Source organism: Coregonus lavaretus, assembly GCF_964263955.1.
Source record: "Coregonus lavaretus genome assembly, chromosome: 27".
Lineage (NCBI taxonomy): Eukaryota > Metazoa > Chordata > Actinopteri > Salmoniformes > Salmonidae > Coregonus > Coregonus lavaretus.
Genome location: NC_140014.1, coordinates 28,015,899 through 28,030,875, shown reverse-complemented (window position 1 = coordinate 28,030,875; position 14,977 = coordinate 28,015,899). Strand labels below are relative to the sequence as shown.

At 42.7% G+C, this 14,977-nt stretch overlaps 1 protein-coding gene across 1 annotated transcript; it reads left to right on the top strand.

The window, feature by feature from the left end:
- Nucleotides 1-9,454: 9,454 nt before the first annotated feature.
- Nucleotides 9,455-13,898, top strand: LOC311102666 (uncharacterized protein). The gene is made up of 2 exons (XM_084144030.1): nucleotides 9,455-9,541; nucleotides 10,036-13,898. The coding sequence occupies exon 2, from the start codon at nucleotides 10,099-10,101 to the stop codon at nucleotides 13,588-13,590; it is 3,492 nt and encodes a 1,163-aa protein (XP_084000156.1). The 5' UTR covers nucleotides 9,455-9,541; nucleotides 10,036-10,098; the 3' UTR covers nucleotides 13,591-13,898.
- Nucleotides 13,899-14,977: the final 1,079 nt, after the last annotated feature.

Genomic DNA, 14,977 nt, shown 5'->3' with positions numbered 1-14,977 from the left:
CATCTGTGGCCTTAGTTCCTGTCCTGGACTTGCCTGACTCTGCTGGCCATCCACTTGTCCTGCTGGCTCAGTCTGTAGAGAGTGAGACCTATCTGGACAAGAGAAACTACTCTCTCCCATCCACTGCACAGAGCTACAACTCCAGAACAATGCTGAAGGAGGGTCCATCCTGGGATCAGTTAGATCCACGCAGAAAAGAAGAGGAACTCGACTGTTCATACAGACTACATCTGGACACACACCAACCCTTTACTATTTGTCATTGTGTGTTGTGTGAATGTGCTGATGTAGTACGTTTCAATAAATATGTGTATAATTGCATACATGAGTATGGGGGCTTACTCAAGACACCAGGCCAGTAATCCACTGTATCCTACACCCAAGCCTTCCAGCAGCTGTCACTCTGAAACAGAGAGCGCATTTATGAGACAAATCTACTGTTCAGTACAGTACAGCCCACATGCCAGAGCACCAGTGCCCATTAAAGACCAGCAGTCAGTGTATCCCAGACCACGAGCTAAGATATCCTGTTAGCGATAGAGTTACGCTTAGCACGCTAACACCCCTAATAAAAGCTTTTTGTGACAGAAAAGCTATACATTGATTTGTTTTTGGGGTGTTATGTTTTGTTTTTCTCCCTCGTGCTTGGCGGGCCAGAAACGTGTTATTATTGTGTAATTGGCAATCAGAACCAAGCACCTGAAAAGATTAAGCATTTTATGTTGCCCATCGATTCTAACACAGTCTGGTTAATAGGAGAGGGTCGTTCCCCTAGCTTACACAGCTGCAGGGCAGGTGTCCACACAGAGAGAGAGAGAGAGAGAGTGTGTGTGTGAGATGGGTCTGGCAACAAGTCTATATCTGGTGTGTGCGTGTGGTGTGTGAAGAAAACAATGCCATAGCTATTGCTCCTGGAGCATTTATTTTCTCAAAGATCCTGAACCGTATTGAAGAGCTCAATTGGAATGCATCTTTACTCAGGCTATATTCTCTCCATTGTGCTGGTGATGGAGGGGAGCAGAGTGGGCTATTGATCTCAACCCATCTGGGGTTTCATTGCTCTTATCAAGAATTTGACAATAGAGGCAACTGACAGATCCTGAAGATTTTTATTGAAGGTCCAAAAAACAAACAAGGAATTATCTATGAGGCTGAGCAAAACAACACACCAATAAAATACTGTAAATGTTAAGGTTAACCATTTAGTTTTAGCCTACCTAAAGGAAATGCAAGTGCACAAATATGGAATAACAGCAGCACTCAATTTAGAAATGTGTAATAAGTTCCTTATTAAAATACTGAACACATGTTAGAAGTTTTGACTCTTCTCAGTTTATTTTTTAACTGTGAGTCCAAAGCATTCCTTTGCCTTACTGAAATACCAAGCAGATCTTTGGGTAGGAATCTTGTGGTCGGTAATATCCTACATCTTTTTTTAAAAATCTGAATGTGGTAGGCCTACAGGGGATGGTGTCAGCATTTTAGAACGCCCCAGCCACAACATTTGGTGCCACACACAGACAGACAAGCACTTGTCGATCACCATGGAAAACAATTATGTCCCAGACATGCAGACAGACACAAGCAGTAACATCAGAAATGTTGTCACTCCCCTGGACATAGCTGTACACATACTGTAGGGCTACAGCTAGGACTGCAAAATTCCGGGAACTTTAAATAAATTCCCTGGTTTTCCATATATCCTGGTTAGAGGATTCCGGATTTCCTGCTTATTCCCTCCTGATTCCAGGCAACCTCCAACCGGGATTTCGGGAAAACCTGGGAATTTATCTACAGTACAGACTGTGGTGTCTATCGATGTTAACTGCTCAATGTTATTACCATTGTATCTTCAGAAAAATTCATAAAGACAGGGTGACATTTTCTTTTTTGTGTTAAAAAAAAACATCCTCTACTCAAGAAACCTGCAGCCAGCCCACACACAAACTAGTAGTCGTCAGTGGCTAACATTGTCCTTTGTGTGCAGTGTACCACCCCGCGGCCCTTGTCATTGTGGCCATGCACATGGACTTTGACTGTGTGCTAGCTCCTTCAGGCTACCCAGACTGGCTTCGCAGCTTTCCTTCCCCCTGGCAGTGGTATACAGTGGTGGAGACCGTGTCAGGATGTCTCTGGGGCTTCAGACACTGTGGCCTCTAGTTTCAAATCCATGGTGGCTTATATGATTGCCATGTTTTGAATCTTTTTGAAAGTGTTCTTATTTGTGTTTCTTCCATTTTTTTTTTTTTTTTTTTTTACAAATGTGAATACCAGCAACCATCATATGAGACATTTATCACTGACATGTTGGTGCTTCCATGTACTCCTTTATATAGCCTCTACAAATCTGAGAATGGAATACTCCTCTCTGGTCTTTAACATGTAGGCTCACTTTTTGTGAACAGTCCCATCACAAGTCAGACTGTTGAATAAACTTTGAACGTACTTGGCCTGTTGTCTGCTGATTTTGTCCTTATGTATCCACAGATAAGTGTTATTAACCCGACTTTCAGTACACTGGTTTGCATATCTGATTTGTATTTTCAACGCTGACGCAATTCGCAAGCGACTTGCACAATATGAGTTTAACCGAAGCACAGACCAAACTTTGTCCAATGCAATCAGATGGCAAATTTCACAAGCACTTCCAGCTGATTGCGAGGGAATGCGCTTTGGTCGACAACATTCGGTTATATTCGGCTATTGTTTACATATTGTGCATCACGTGAAATGGGTCAGGAGATGGAAAATACAAGCAACATAACCTACCCAGTCTGTAAAAAGTCGGGTAAACAACACTTTCCTGTGGTTACCCTATCTCCACTTCCTACCGCCAAAAGGACCAACAGCACGGACAACCGGTACGTTTAAATATTAAATATACGTCTATTCAACATTATGGCTTGTAGAGACTATTGCGTATTTTTTACAGTGACTTCTTTCAGACTGATATCATGGAGTAACCATGGTAACAGTCTGATTTATAGATGATGCTGAATACATCTTCATGACGAAGCAGGTTATTGAGTGGTGTATGCAGCCCTCTTATGGCTGATTATATGAATTGCAGCCAAAAAGCAGCTCTTGTAGAGCTTACTGGAGGCCTTCTTGTTAATTCCATTAACAGTTTGTTTGTCCATTCATTTGTGTATTTTTGCATCTCTTAAAGTATTTAGTCAAACATCTAATCCGAGGGTGACTGAGTGCAGCCAGTAAACAGTAAGCTTCTAGACAGCTCCAGGGCTAGAAAGCCAGTAGGTTAATTAGTTAATCTTTAATTACACTACAGGATGTGGGACATCTAAGTTGAGGCTGAGGCATGGGCGGACTGGTCCATTTTCAGCCCAGTAGGCCTGTCTAACTTGGGGGTTTTGCGCAAAATTATAATTATCTGGCTAATAATAGGGCCCTCAAGGAACAAAATGGGCCGGTGTGGGGTCCTGGAGGAAAGAAATGGGACGTGTGGGGGCCTCAAGGGGAAAATGGGCTGCTGTGTTTGAAATGCCGATTTCTGGTTCATTCCTGGTCCAAGTCCGACCCTGGGCTGAGGTAAACATATACTTCTATAATTGGATTTCCAATAAGACTTAGCTACCCTTTCCCCTTTTCTGACTAACTATATCTCTGACAGACAGGTCTTTTTCATAAATGTTTTACCTTTATTTCCACAGGGAGCCTTGCATTTGACAATTTACACATTTTATAGAATACAAGCAACAGTTAAAATACACAAAAATACACAAAATCTGAAATACAATCATAGATCAAATCAAATTTTATTTGCTACATGCACCTTATAGTGAAATGCTTACTTACAAGCCCATAACCAACAATGCAGTTTTAAGAAAAAATTTGTTAAGTAAAAATTAAAATAACAAATAATTAAAGAGCAGCAGTAAAATAAAATAACAGTAGGGAGACTATATACAGAGGGTACCGGTACAGAGTCGATGTGTGGTGGCACCGGTTAGTCAAGGTATTTGAGGTAATATGTACATGTGGGTAGAGTTAAAGTGACTATGCATAGATAATAAACAGAGTAGCAGCAGTGTAAAAGAGGGGGTGGGGTGGGTTTGGGGGGACAATGCAAATAGTCTGGGTAGCCATGATTAGCTGTTCATGAGTCTAATGGCTTGGATAACATCTACATCTCTCAGCTACCAGGTCTTCAATCGATACCCTAAACTGCCTGAGTGGCACCAGAACATCCAATTTCAGCGAGATCTGCAGATTGTTCCAGCAGTGGGCGCATTAACACTAAAAGCGGATCTACACAATTCTGTGGAGACCCGAGGAACCTCAAGACTTAACGAACCCTGCGAACGTGTTCAGTAACTCATGTCTTTTTACTTAAACAACGAAGTGAGGTATGTTGGAAGCTTGTGCAGTAGAGCTTTGTAAACAAAGGGAGTAATGAAGTGACCTACGGGATTTTAATAAGGACCAGTCAACCTTTTGATACAGGATGCAGTGATGCATATTACAACTGTCACCAGAGATAGGGCGCTATGGTAGACGCCATCCAAAGGTTTAAGAGTAGTGGCTGCTGCATTCCTATAAATGGTGTCATCATATTCAAGAACTCTCAGGAAAATTGTCAAAGACCCCAGTCACCCAAGTCATAGACTGTTCTCTCTGCTACCACACGGCAAGCGGTACCAGAGCGCCAAGTCTAGGTCCAAAAGGCTATTTAACAGTTTCTACCCCCAAGCCATAAGACTGCTGAACAATTGATGACGTCATAGACTGTTCTCTCTGCTACCACACGGCAAGCGGTACCAGAGCGCCAAGTCTAGGTCCAAAAGGCTATTTAACAGTTTCTACCCCCAACCATAAGACTGCTGAACAATTGATGAAATGGCCACCCGGACTAAATGCCCCCCCCCCCCCCCCCCCCCCCTTTGTTTTTACACTGCTGCTATTCTCTGTTTATTACCCCTACCTACATGTACAAATTACCTCGACTAACCTGTACCCCCGCACATTTGACTTGGTACTGGTACCCCCTGTATATAGCCTCGTTATTGTTATTTTGTGTTACTTTTTTATTTATTTAGTAAATATTTTCTTAACGCTATTTCTTGAACTGCATTGTTGGTTAAAGGCTTGTGTCACGCCCTGGCTCTGGGGACTGTTATGTTGAGCCAGGGTGTGTAGATCTATGTAATATATTTCTGTGTTGGCCAGAGTGGTTCCCAATCAGAGGCAACGAGTGTCAGCTGTGGCTGGTTGTCTCTGATTGGGAGCCATACTTATAGAGGCTGTTTTCCCACATTAGTTGTGGGATCTTGTTTCTAGTTGGTTTGTGCTAGACCGTGAACTGTCACGTTATCGTTTGTTTATTTTGTCGTAATATCGCTAAATAAAGAGTATGTTTGCCTGCAACGCTGCGCCTTGGTCCTCATCTGTTCCCGACGATCGTGACAGAAGATCCCACCAAGACAGGACCAAGCAGCGTGAAGAGGAGAGAGGATGGACCTGGGATCAGTGGAGTAGGAGTCTCGACTGGGCCCAGCCAAGTGAAGAGCAGAGAGGCTGGTCTATGGAGCAATGGATTACGAGTCTCGACTGGGCCAAGCCAAGGGAAGAGCAGAGTGGTTGGACTTTGGAGCAGTGGGGTGAGAGTCTGGCGAGAACTAGGGAGGCCTGGTCCACAGGGAGGAGAGACACCCAGAAATGTTTTAGGGGGGGGCTCACGACGTGGACGTCGGGGCAGCAGGAGGCCGCGATAGAGCGGTCCAGCGGGTTGACAGAGGAGGCCGCCAGGTTACGGGGGCCACTGGTGTTAAAGGGGAAGGAAAGTGTGGAGGCACGGCGAGAGGTACTGGGCCAATGGTGCGCGTCGCCAGCCCGGCCCGTTCTGTTCCTGCTCTCCACACCAGGTCAATGGTGCGCGTCGCCAGCCCGGTCCGGCCCTTTCCTGCTCCCCGCACCAAGCCAATGGTGCGCGTCGCCAGCCCGGTCCGGCCCTTTCCTGCTCCCCGCACCAAGCCAATGGTGCGCGTCACCAGCCCGGTCCGGCCCGCTCCTGCTCCCCGCACCAAGCCAATGGGGCGCGTCGCCAGCCCGGTCCGGCCCGCTCCTGCTCCCCACACCAAGCCAGTGGTGTGCGTCGTCAGTCCGGCACGGCCCGTGCCTGTTCCCCACACCAAGCCAGTGGTGTGCGTCGTCAGTCCGGCACGTCCCGTGCCTGTTCCACCGGTGCCTGGTCCGGCACCGATCAGATGCTTCACGCCGGAGCTAGAGCAATCCGCTCCACCAGTGTGCAGTCCAGCTCCGGCCAGCGGGGTCAGACCGGACCAGGGGTACTTTGGGGGGTTGGAGAGGGAGCGGGGATCAGGCCCGGAGCCGGATCCGCCGCCTAGGCGGAGTGCCCACCCGGTCCCTCCCCTGTGGAGTTTGGTTGACGCGGTCGGAGTCCGCGCCTTTAGGGGGGGGTACTGTCACACCCTGGCTCTGGGGACTGTTATGTTGAGCCAGGGTGTGTAGATCTATGTAATATATTTCTGTGTTGGCCAGAGTGGTTCCCAATCAGAGGCAACGAGTGTCAGCTGTGGCTGGTTGTCTCTGATTGGGAGCCATACTTATAGAGGCTGTTTTCCCACATTAGTTGTGGGATCTTGTTTCTAGTTGGTTTGTGTTAGACCGTGAACTGTCACGTTATCGTTTGTTTATTTTGTCGTAATATCGCTAAATAAAGAGTATGTTTGCCTGCAACGCTGCGCCTTGGTCCTCATCTGTTCCCGACGATCGTGACAGCTTGTAAGTAAGCATTTCACGGTAAGGTCTACACCTGTTGTATTCGGGGCATGTGACACATTTTAACTGTTGGTTGTTTTAACTGTTGCTTGTATTCTATAAAATGTGTAAATTGTCAAATGCAAGGCTCCCTGTGGAAATAAAGGTAAAACATTTATTTAAAAAAGACCTGTCTGTCAGAGATATAGTTAGTCAGAAAGGGGGAAAGGGTAGCTAAGTCTTATTGGATTTGACTGTACAATCTGCTTCCTGCTATTTAGGGAAAGGCAAGATCTATTTCTAAAAAAGAAGCCCACTTTAAATATTAGCTTTTCAACTAGCTCATCCATATGGTTTTTAAAGATTAAGTCTTTGTCAATCCAAATGCCCAGATATTTGTAGGTGGGAATCCGATCAATGGGAGAATCATCCAATGAATAAACATGTAGTCCATCTGAAATATTCTGGCAAGAACTACAGAACAACATGTATTTAGTCTTGCCCGCATTAAGTACAAGTTTTAAACCAACCAGGGCTTTCTGTAAGGTGACAAGGTCAGATTGCAGCTCTAACATCTATGGCTGATTGTGTCAGTGTACAATGTCCTGATATACAGGTTAGTTCAATGAGTTCGGGGCAGATTTGGATTGTGGATAGAATATTAATTTGCACTAAAATTAAGTCTAGAGATGAGGCTGCGTAATTTGAGTTCATGTCACCATTGGCGTGCTAAGCCAACCATAATCCTATTACAAATAACACCTTTGAAGTGTGTTTCGTGGGTTTTCAAACGTGAATCCATGTCCAAACAAATGGATTTGATGGATGTGTCTGAATGTCCCCACTAATTGGGTCTGTGAAGGGAAATACCAGGGGTGTTTGGACGCTGTTCCTGCATATTTTGGTTATCCATTTATATAAAAATTACTTTCTAGGCTGTAAGTAATAGGGCTACTATATTAGCACATACACATGAAATACATAATTACAACCATCTGTCAGCAGCGAGTTCAAGATTAGAATAATCATTTTGTGATCACTTTTAATTTTGAAAACGTTTTTAGGTATTTTTGCTGTGCACTTCATTGACTACAATACACCACAAGCTGGTAGTGGATTTCCGCAAAGTTTATTATTATTTTTTTTTTTCTAGCGCCTCTGATAAACCTCATACAGTTGAAGTCGGAAGTTTACATACACTTAGGTTGGAGTCATTAAAACTCGTTTTTCAACCACTCCACAAATGTATTGTTAACTAACTATAGTTTTGGCAAGTCGGTTAGGACATCTACTTTGTGCATGACACAAGTAATTTTTCCAACAATTGTTTACAGACAGATTATTTCACTTAAATTCACTGTATCACTATTCCAGTAGGTCAGAAGTTTACATACACTAAGTTGACTGTGCCTTTAAACAGCTTGGAAAATTCCAGAAAATGATGTCATGGCTTTAGAAGCTTCTGATAGGCTAATTGACATAATTTGAGTCAATTGGAGGTGTACCTGTGGATGTATTTCAAGGTCTACCTTCAAACTCAGTGCCTCTTCGCTTGACATCATGGGAAAATCAAAAGAAATCAGCCAAGACCTCTGAAAAGAAAGTCTGGTTCATCCTTGGGAGCAATTTCCAAACGCCTGAAGGTACCACGTTCATCTGTACAAACAATAGTACGCAAGTATAAACACCATGGGACCACGCAGCCGTCATACCGCTCAGGAAGGAGACGCGTTAGAACCAAAACCGGCATAAAAAATTCTGACTACGGTTTGCAACTGCACATGGGGACAAAGATCGTACCTTTTGGAGAAATGTCCTCTGGTCTGATGAAACAAAAATAGAACTGTTTGGCCAAAATGACCATCGTTATGTTTGGAGGAAAAAGCGGGTTGCTTGCAAGCCGAAGAACACCATCCCAACCGTGAAGCACGGGGTGGCAGCATCATGCTGTGGGGGTGCTTTGCTGCAGGAGGGACTGGTGCACTTCACAAAATAGATGGCATCATGAGGAAGGAAAATTATGTGGATATATTGAAGCAACATCTCAAGACAAATGGGTCTTCCAAATGGACAATGACCCCAAGCAAGTTGTGGAAAAATGTTTTAAGGACAACAAAGTCAAGGTATTGGAGTGACCATCACAAAGCCCTGACCTCAATCTTATAGAAAATGTGTGGGCAGAACTGAAAAAGTGTGTGTGAGCAAGGAGGCCTACAAACCTGACCCAGTTACACCAGCTCTGTCAGGAGGAATGGGCCAAAATTCACCCAACTTATTGTGGGAAGCTTGTGGAAGGCTACCCAAAACGTTTGACCCAAGTTAAACAATTTCAAGGCAATGATACCAAATATTAATTTAGTGTATGTAAACTTCTGACCCACTGGGAATGTGATGAAATAAATAAAAGCTGAAATAAATCATTCTCTCTACTATTACTCTGACATTTCACATTCTTAAAATAAAGTGGTGATCCTATCTGACCTAAAACATTTTTACTAGGATTAAATGTCAGGAATTGTGAAAAACTGAGTTTAAATGTATTTGGCGAAGGTGTACGTAAACTTCCGACTTCAACTGTAGATAGATACTGCCATTACAGTAGACGTCAGGACAGAAGTGGGGAACCTGAAATAAGTCATACTGATTCCGTCTGAGCGTTATTGAGAGACGGACACAGTTGTTGTTTATTTGGAACATTGTTTCTACGTAATCGCAAATTATCGTCGTTTTTTGTACCGCACTAGCATCAATTGTACTTGTATTTCTCATTCTTGAGCATAACAGTCAGCTGGACTCGTGCATGGTGACTATTTTATACATTTATTATGGTGAAACTGTCAAATTAAACATTAGGTAAGGTTAGCTAGCTAGCTATGCTAGCAAGCTAACGCTATCCTTTTCAGTTTGTCATTCTAGCTTGAATGTAACGTTAGCTAGCTAACTCAGTCCTAATATGTGTTGACTACAAGTTAGGCCTATTTTATGTTGCTTAGAAGTTTGATTTATTTATAGCTATGAATGTAACGTTAGCTAGCTATCCCGTAATATGAAACCAGCTACGTCTCAAGTTAGGCCTATTTTATGTTACATATAGGGAGTTTTATTGATCAGGTGACATCTTTTATTACAAGATCGCTCTAAAAGAGCTATGAATGTATGTTTTGTTGTTGTTGCTCATGCTAGGTTGAAGAATGCTGTTGTTGTGAGATTGATTCAATTAATTATACTTTACTCATTTTCTATGTGTATGTACCCACATCAACATTGTATTTAAACATATTTTATGTTTTTTTCTAGATTGCTCAATGAAGGAGAATCATCAAGCGTTTGTGGAACATCACAGGAACGAAGAAGGCAACAATGCATCAGTGCTCCGTTTGTTGTAAAGGTTTCCCGAGTGCCTCTAAACTCCAGAGACACTATCTAATACACACAGGCCAGAAGCCTTTTACCTGTTTGGTTTGTGGCAAAGACTTTAGACAATCTGTACATTTAAAGAAGCACTCCGAGACCCACACAGGGAATTACCACAATTGGAGTCCACCCACAGACAGTTTGCAACATACCATACCAGTACCTACAAACTTTGAACCATCTCTTGAGAAATCTGGACATGATTTAATTACAGATACCCCACTGTTGCCTACAGCATATTTTCAAAGAGATGGGACCATGCAGAGGACACCACCAGAGACGTACACTACAGCCTCAGAGATGAAACTGCAACCTGAACTTATCCCACCTGCTGATAATGGTTTATTTAGCAGCCAACAAAACACCCAGCCAGGAGGCCATTTCTTCACAGATTTACTGCAAGATAACATGATTGGCTCTGATGGAATGGAGAACAGTGCATGGCACACAGACGATGTCCACACATGTACAGTGTGCCTGATGTGTTTTAGTTCCTCTCACCAGCTTCAGAGGCACTTACCAGTTCACAGTCAGCCAAAACCTTTTGAGTGTAACATTTGTGGTAAGGCCTTCAGACTAAGGGCCCATTTGAAAATGCACTCTCAAATACATGAACACAGGCCTACTGGATTTTCTAAGTCTATCCCCATGCTTGGGTCTCAGCAGAGCTCTTCCAGAGGTAGAATGAGGGTGAACCACGAATGTCCAACCTGTTCAAAAACATTCTGTTCTCCATCCAAACTAAAGCGTCATTTTCTTACTCACACTGGCCAGAAGCCTTTTTCCTGTGAGGACTGCGGGAAAACATTCAGGCAGGTGTCACACCTGAAAACCCACCTATATGCCTCGCATAATAAATCAAATCTCCATAGTGTGTGTACCAAACAAAAAGAAAAGCGAATAGATGCTAAGAACACAAATATAGAGATGGAGCTACAGTGTGAAATAAGCGTTGGTGCCCCGCAGCACCTGGACAAGTTAGAAACAAAGTCTTCACTTCCTGTCAAAGTAGAGCCAAATGCTAGTGGTACCAGTCAATTTCAGTGTAGCATTTGCTCAAAGACATTCTGCAGTTCAATTAGACACAGGCAGCATTACATGATGCATAAAGAAGTAAGACCCTTTCAGTGCCGTGTCTGCGGCAGAACCTTCCGTCTTTTGACCCATTTGAAGAGGCACCAAGTCAGTCATAAGAACCAAGATGAATCTAAGAACACAAGTCAGTTGGATGATCCAAGGGATGTGTCGAAGACTGAACATGCTTACCAAAATTCAGACAAAGGGATGACTTCTCCAGAGCCTAATGATTCGAAAGCTCTTGACCTCGATATTATTGTTAAACCAGAGCACTGGAAGCCGAATGTGAAAGATGATAAAGACTTTCCAGTTTCCACTCTGCAGGAACCTGAATCAACTGCAACATCTCACCTGAAGACGCCGATATCTGGTCAAACCAGCAGCCAATGTAAGAAGATCAGCCAGAAAACGAAGAATCAGCAACTTAACCATCAGTGTCTTGCATGCCTTAAAAGTTTCCCTTCTCCATCCAAACTGCAGAGGCATATGTTGACCCATACTGGTCAGAGACCCTTTGGGTGCCACACGTGTGGGAAGCGATTTCGCCAGCCAACACATTTGAGGATCCACTCCCGCACTCATCTGTGGGCCAAAAATGGCAAGCAAAGATATGCTCCACGTTCTAGACCTCCATCACGTCGAATTACTGAACACAGAGAATCTCCAGTGGGTGTCCAATTTCAGGGAAAGCTTCCTGAAAAGCACAATTCTGATAGGAACATTCACCTCAACTCCCCTACAGAGAGACAGTCAGGTCAAGGTAGTACTTTTGCTTGTGGACACAATGAAAGCAATAGTAAAATGCATTGGTTTCAGCATTCAACATCCTCCCTATCCAAGCCTCAGCTCCCTCTCCAAATGCCACCAGAAACAACACTGAATCAAAGTGGCCACTTGCAATTGAAAAATCAAGCAAAGCCTTCAACAGGAAAAGTTAATGATGCCCCATTCCTGAGTACAGGTCCTGAATTGGCTTTGAAAGGCGCTGACGCGATCTCTGTGGGGAGTGCAAGTCATACCAAACACCAGTGTTTGCTATGTTTCAAATATTTCCCATCTGCCTCTAAACTACAAAGACATAACCTTGTACACACTGGCTTAAGACCATTCCAATGCCTGGCATGTGGAAAAACATTCAGACAGGCCACACACCTGAAAGTCCACGAGGGAACTCACAAGTGGAGACCCTTCAGACCTGCCTCTCGACAGGGAAATAGAATGAAAGTAAGAAGGCCGCAACAACTTCAGTACCCTAAAGTCTGTGTTCAAGTTCCTGTGGCGAGTTCTATGAAAGCAGAGCCATTCCATTCAAATGGTGTGAATGAATGGAGACCATTCCAGGACAATTTTGAGGATACCTGTAATAATCAACCAAAGGTACAACGGGACAACATTAACAACACTTCTAAACAATCCATACCAAACAAAGTGACCTGTGCTAAAAGAAAAGCACACCTGTGCACGATTTGCCAGAAGGGCTTTGACACTCCATCAAAACTATCTAGACACTTTCTCATACACACTGGGATAAGACCATTCAAATGCAGTTTATGCACTAAAACCTTCAGACAGCCTTGCCACTTGAGAAGTCATGAACGACGAACACATGAGAATAAAACATGTAGTGATGTCCAGGATAACAGCACATTTAGGGACCCTGACCATGAAACTCTTGCCTCTGCTCAAGGAAAGACACTGAGAGACATGCCACAGTCCTACAAAGACAGTTCTGATCACTGCTCAGTCACTGATGAGGGTTTAGGTCATTCTTCAGAGACAAGAGACCTAAGCTTTGTGGCAATACAAGACATAGGCCTAGCAGATGATAATATGGAATCTGGGAGTAGACAAAGCGAGGACTATTGGTGCACTGAGTGTCACAGTCATTTCTTGTCCCAATCTGAACTTGCTACTCATCTTATTGTTCACAGACATGCCCTAAACAATGAGATGACAGGTCAGAATTCATTGCAACAGGAAGTGGGGGGTCACATGCAAATGGAATTTATAACCAATCAAGTCATAGCAGATAATAGCAGTCATAATGTTATCCAAAATGAGAGGCTTGATCATTACTGGGGTGAACCAATTCACAGGTCATTTCAGTGTGACACATGCATCACATCTTTTGAAACAGAAACTGATCTTCAGCTCCATAAATGTGTCTCAAGAAATCAAATTGAGGTTACTCAGTCAAGCACATATCGGTGTGCAATTTGTTTCAAGGATTTCAAGACTCCTTCCAAACTCCAGAGACATTATGTCACCCACACAGGTGAGAGGCCATTCCAGTGTAAAGTGTGTGAGAAGACTTTCACACAAGCGTCTCATCTAAAAACACACCAGCGCACACACAAATAAGACACGGCCTAAACAGATTGTTCTGTTTTTATCGACCTATATCTAATATGATTTATTTCTCATATTTTCTCTGTTTAGTTTAGTATGCCCACATCACCATTCAGAAAGGACAAAATTACCATATGAATGATTTAATAAACTGCCTTGTGTTGTAATTGAAATTATTGTGAAATTATTGTTGTGTAGCCATGCCATTTATGGAATCATATAACAATGTGCTTGTTATTTATAGGTTATTTATCACCTGCATAACTGCCATAATTTGCTGTTATTAATCCAAGTCTTTGTGACATGTTCAGAACAAATAAATGTATAAATAAAAGTATTTCTCTGCGATTTTATCTTGAGATTAGTCAATTGAGTTATGCAAAATTCTACTTGACAGTTCATCATAACTGGTTACTTGAATCATTAACATGCTAGCTATCTTTTTTGATAGGGTACTACATTTATGTTCTCTCATATCGTATCACTATAATGTCTCATATTGTTTAGAAATAATAACTATAATGAAAACCATAGATATTATAGAAATATCACCAAACTGTAAAATATTTTGGAATATACTGACAGAATAATGGAATTGCTTACTGTGTAGGAACTAGTGGTGCGCGGATCAGCTGTTTGTTCACGCGCACCTTGCCCGCAATTGCTAATAACCCATCCGCAACCCCCCCACTAATGTGATAAAGTGAAAATCTGAGACCTGCACCCAACCCTAACCCGCAAATATAGAAAATGCGCTATAGGCTACGGTCAAACACTGAATAATAATTTTTTTGACGGGCTTCTGGATTTTTTGTTGTTGTTGCCTGATATAGATATGTTTCTGCTTATAATTTCCGAAATTTTGGTATGCAATTTGTTAGTCTACTTGTCTATAATTAAATACATGTAGCTTCTCTTTGTCATTATGTTACCCTAGAAGACTATATAAACCTTTTCTCAATAGAATAATGTAATAGATCGATAGAATGAACGCTTCAATCTAGTTAACATTGGTAAAGTTTCCTCTGTCATCTTTCGCGGAGCAAAGACAATAAAGCAAAAAAAAACAGGAAAGATTTTCTGTTCAAAATGTCCAAATGACATCAGTTTGACCGGTTGTAACGAAAAAGAAAGCTTTGAAAACGACCCAACTTGTTTCTGATAAGATTTCCGTTCGGCTTCGATACATATTTGACGTGGTTGAAACACGATCAGCTTTTAGGACGATTTTATGATGAAGACAGCATCTCAACAGATGCATCTAACTGAGCATTGCATTTTCTCAAGATGCAGATAGAAAGAAATCATATTTCTCCACTCCTGTTCCCAAGTCCAAATATTGCCTAAATTCGGTGTATCATTTTGCTGCAAAAAATGCTTAATTCTGCAGGAGTTATTA